The sequence below is a fragment of the Mycetomoellerius zeteki genome, unplaced genomic scaffold (genome assembly GCF_001594055.1).
Source record: "Mycetomoellerius zeteki isolate Tzet28-1 unplaced genomic scaffold, Tzet1.0 scaffold90, whole genome shotgun sequence".
NCBI lineage: Eukaryota > Metazoa > Arthropoda > Insecta > Hymenoptera > Formicidae > Mycetomoellerius > Mycetomoellerius zeteki.
The window spans coordinates 31,063-35,672 of NW_017257936.1; the positions used below are offsets into that span (position 1 = coordinate 31,063).

Consider the following 4,610-nt stretch of genomic DNA (forward strand, 5'->3'; position numbering starts at 1 on the left):
TAGAAGCAAAGAAGACGAACCCTGTGAAGAGCATTTTAGATCGACACACTGGCGAGATGAGCAAGGCAGGTTTCAAGTAGAATTATCGAAAAAACAAGATGTCACGTTAGGAGATTCTTTCGACGGAGCATTGAAATGACTTCGCAGCATTGAGAGAAGGTTCAAGCAGCAACCTGAATTAAAACAAGAATATGTAAAATTATTTATGGAAGGTTACGAAGCATCTGACCACATGCCGCTATGTGAAAGAGAATACACAGAACAATATTACATACCTCGTCAGCCAGTAGTGCGAGAGACAAGCATAACAACTGGACTGCGTGTAGTCTTTGATGCTTCAGCCAAGACTTCTTCAGGTGCGTCGCTGAACGACAAATTATTAGTTGGTCCAAATCTACAAAATGACATCTTCGAAAATTTTATTGCATTTCAGATGTCACGAGTACGTCTTAACTGCCGATATAGCTCAAATGTTTCGACAAATCAATGTGGCTAAAGAGGACAGAACATTACAATGCATTTTATGGCGATCAAACATGGAGCGACCTGTTAAGATTTATACTCTCAACACGGTAACATATGGGACAGCATGTGCTCCTTTCTTAGCCATGAGATGTTTAAGAGAATTAGTAAGCCAGGGAAGCGCAACTACTTCAAAGACAGCAGAAGTTTTAAAAGATGATTTTTATATGGATGATCTAATAACTGGAACGAGAACAAAACAGGAAGCAGTTACATTGCAAAAAGAACTTTCCACATTGTTAAACAGCGCTCAACTTCCTTTACGCAAATGGAGAACAAACGATATTGGAATCTCTAACAGAAGCAAGAGGGGAAGATGAGCTATTAATCCTCGATAATCAAGAATCCATCAAGACTTTGATACTTCTATGAAATAGCAACAAAGACTATTTTCAATACGAAATCAATTTGCCTGAGCTTCCAATAGTCACAAAGAGAAAAATGCTATCTGCAATAGCACAACTATATGATGCGTTGGGAATGATAGGCCCAGTAATAATGAGCGCAAAGCTCCTCATGCAGCAACTTTGGAAATTTAACATTGATTGGGACAAAGAAATTCCAAGCGATCTTAAGTCGACGTGGGAAATATTTTACAGCTCACTCGACCAACTGAAGAATCTAGTTGTTAAAAGAAACGCAAATCCAGGGAACCCCTCCAAAAGCATATCATTACATGGATTCTGCGATGCTTCGGAGAGATTTTAGAGCTTGCATTTACGCGCTCAGCAGAGACAAAAACAATGAGATACAATCAAATCTATGCTCTAAATCTAGAATGGCACCTCTTAAAACATTAACGTTACCAAGATTGGAGCTCATTGCAGCTTTACTGCTATCAAGGCTCATCTCTGTTGTTAAAAAAGCACAAAAGATTCGAAATCGAATCGGTTTATTTATGGAGTGACTCAATAATAACTTTATGCTGGATCAAGACATCTTCAAGTAACCTCCAAACCTTTGTAGCCAACAGAGTAGTTGAGATACAAGAATTAACAGATACGTCCTGTTGGAGACACGTACCCTCGAAAGAGAATCCCGCAGACATCTTGTTTAAAGGAATTTCACTGGAGAAATTATTATCGCAAGATCTTTGGTGGAGAGGGCTCCCAGGGCTCGTTTCAAGAGGCAATTGGCCAGATCAAAATATATTAGTTCCATCAGAGATTCCAAAGCAGAACTTATTCACGGGAGCGACACTTCAGCAATCCGAAGCAAAAAAACTCGACCTTCCAACAGACGGACCTTTTAAAAAAATTCTCATCGATCACGAAATTACAAAGAGTTGTCGCTTATTGTTTTCGTTTTGCAGAAAGGAAGGAATCTCGGAAATAGGGTCGCTGACAGTGGGGGAACTCGACAGAGCCCTGAACAAAATACTTCAATGGACCCAAGAGGAAATTTCCGAAAGAGATTAAAAATTTGCGGGCCGGGAAAATAATCAACAAACGGAGCATTTTAATCAATCTCAAACCACTCATAGATAATGTGAGTCTCCTGAGAGTAGGAGGGCGATTGAACAAGCAAGAATTTCGGAGGAGCAAAAACATCCCATCATCCTTCCTGCCAAACATCATATAATGACGCTACTGCTCCGCGAAGAACACGTTAAATTATTACATTACGGTCCACAGCAGCTTCTTAGTTCCATACGCAATAGATACTGGCCTCAATCCGGAGCACGAGAGGTTCGTAAAATAACACGTGATTGTGTGCCGTGCTTTCGGTACAAACCTAAAGCACAAGAACACTTAATGGACCTACCAGAATCTAGAGTCATTACATTCTGTAAGCCCTTCAAAATCACAGGGATTGACTATGCAGGACCTTTGCAGGTCAGAGAAAGTCGAAGAAGAGGACGGATTCATATATCGAAAAGTTATATTGTCGTGTTTACTTGCTTTACAACAAAAGCAGTACATTTAGAGTTGGTCAGCGATCTGACTACAGCAACATTCTTAGCAGCACTTCGGCGATTTATAAGTCGTAGAGGACTTTGTTCTACTATTTATTCAGATAACGCTACAAATTTTATAGGAGCAGCACGAGAACTCGAAGATATCTATACGTTCCTGAAAATTCATAACCCAGAATTGCAAACAATATTAGCAGCCCAGAGGATCGAGTGGAAATTTTTACTTCCAAAATCACCCCATTTTGGTGGTTTATGGGAGGCCGCAGTAAGATCTGTTAAAAGGCATTTGTACACAGTAAAAAAAGGATTGACTTATACATTCGAAGAATACAATACTCTGCTCGTTGAAATAGAATCAGTTTTAAACTCTTGTCCCCTCATGCCAGTACCCTCAGACTCTAACGAAATATCAATTCTTACTCCTTCCCACTTCCTGATTGGGACTTCACTATCAGAACCTGTTTCAAAAAATTACCTCGAGATTTCAGACAATCGTTTGGCTAGATGGCAGCATGTCCAGAAGCTGAAGTAACATTTTTGGTAGAGATGGCAGAGAGAGTACCTTCATCATCTTCAGAGCCGAACTAAATGGACTTCAGAAGCAGAAAATTTAAAAGTGGGGACGATAGTCTTATTGTCGGATGAGAACCAGCCTCCGCTACAGTGAGTCTTAAGTCGAGTTTTGAAGATTTATCCAGGCGCAGACGGCGTTGTTCGAGTTGCAGACGTCAAAACAGCACAAGGACAGTTCTGAAGGAGTGTCAGAAAACTTTGTGCCTTACCTTATGAACACTAAGCTGTGATTAATTTATTCATTCCACATTACTCATTAATATTACGTAATTTGCTTTAGTATTAGTATATTAAGTCGTGTATTCGCAAAAGGTTAGTTCTAAAAGTTAAACTAGGAGAAGACTAGTCAAGCACATTTGTTATTACTTGAAGACTGTTAAGTCAAGTATTAGATAAAAAAGAAAGATTTTTTTTCTTCTCTCTATTGTATTAATTGAAATTTATATTTCAAGGAGGCTGGGATGTTAAGAGTTACGATAATCGAGTGCTTTGATTATTTAGAGAAATCGATAGATCGAAGCGTCGATAGATTCGGACGGTTGGCAGCACTAGCTTACTTCCTTTGTACGTTGTACCGAAGACAATACGCATTTTTGTTCTCTTAATAAATTGAAAAAAAAGAAAGCAAATCACTCTCAATAAATTCAATCTCAAACAGGATAATTTTGTGAACATGTGTGTGGGCACTCTAAATGCATAAAGGGTAACTAACTTATGTTTATTATAACTGTAATTCGGATAACGATTCGGATTAGATAAATTGTTATTTAGTACAAAGTTATACATTTTTTATTTTATAATAAATATGTTTGTGTTTAAAATACATTTTTATAAAAGTTTTGTTATTATGCCAAAGATGTACCTTAAAATATACATTAATCTTCATTTTAATAATGTTAGTCAAATTACCCCATACCATCAGTCATCTTACCCCGGTCCCGGGACAGTTAAATCAGATGGAATGCATTAGAAAAATGCATTTTTTGGCATAGTAATTATCAGTTTTCCCTTATTATTAAAATATTATTAGATAGTCAAATGTATGTAGTAACTGGCGTAGAATTCATTTTTTCGATAAGTCTTAATTTCGTCTGTAAAAATTCGAAACTGAAAAATGAGTCTACTATCCCCGGTCTCCCCTAGTTTGCGATCAAGCGAAATTATGTTCATCGAATCCTACTGTTTCGTAAATGTTGACCATTCCGTACGTATATTCTGCGGGATTGATTCATCCCAGTGTAATGCACATCGCCATACGTCTTGTATTAATCTTTTTGTGTACATGATTATCGGTCCTAGTAAGCCGAGAGGGTCAAAAATTTTGGCAATTTCTGATAAAATAATTCTTTTCGTTAATTTCTCAGAACTTCTAATCGGATTAGTCGAGTAACGTATTTGGTCGCGAGTGCTCCACATGATATCGAGCATCTTTAATATTCGATTTACGTTTAACACGAAATTAGTGCGTAACGCACTGGCCGTCAAATCTTTCACGATGCGTTCGTCATTAAATTGCCGAGTGACGAAACCGCCCCGAGCTAACAACGCGATTACTTCGTTTCTAATGGCTCGAGCCTCATCGACAGTTTCGGCCCCAGTC

General features: G+C 38.3%; 1 protein-coding gene across 1 annotated transcript; it reads left to right on the plus strand.

The window, feature by feature from the left end:
• Nucleotides 1-2,102: 2,102 nt before the first annotated feature.
• On the plus strand, nt 2,103-2,969 carry LOC108730368 (uncharacterized). Its single transcript, XM_018460022.1, has one exon. The coding sequence runs from the start codon at nt 2,103-2,105 to the stop codon at nt 2,967-2,969; it is 867 nt and encodes a 288-aa protein (XP_018315524.1).
• Nucleotides 2,970-4,610: the final 1,641 nt, after the last annotated feature.

What these genes read in the sequence shown, in the direction of transcription:
- LOC108730368 (XM_018460022.1), top strand. Translation starts at nt 2,103, where the DNA reads ATGACGCTACTGCTCCGCGAAGAACACGTTAAATTATTACATTACGGT.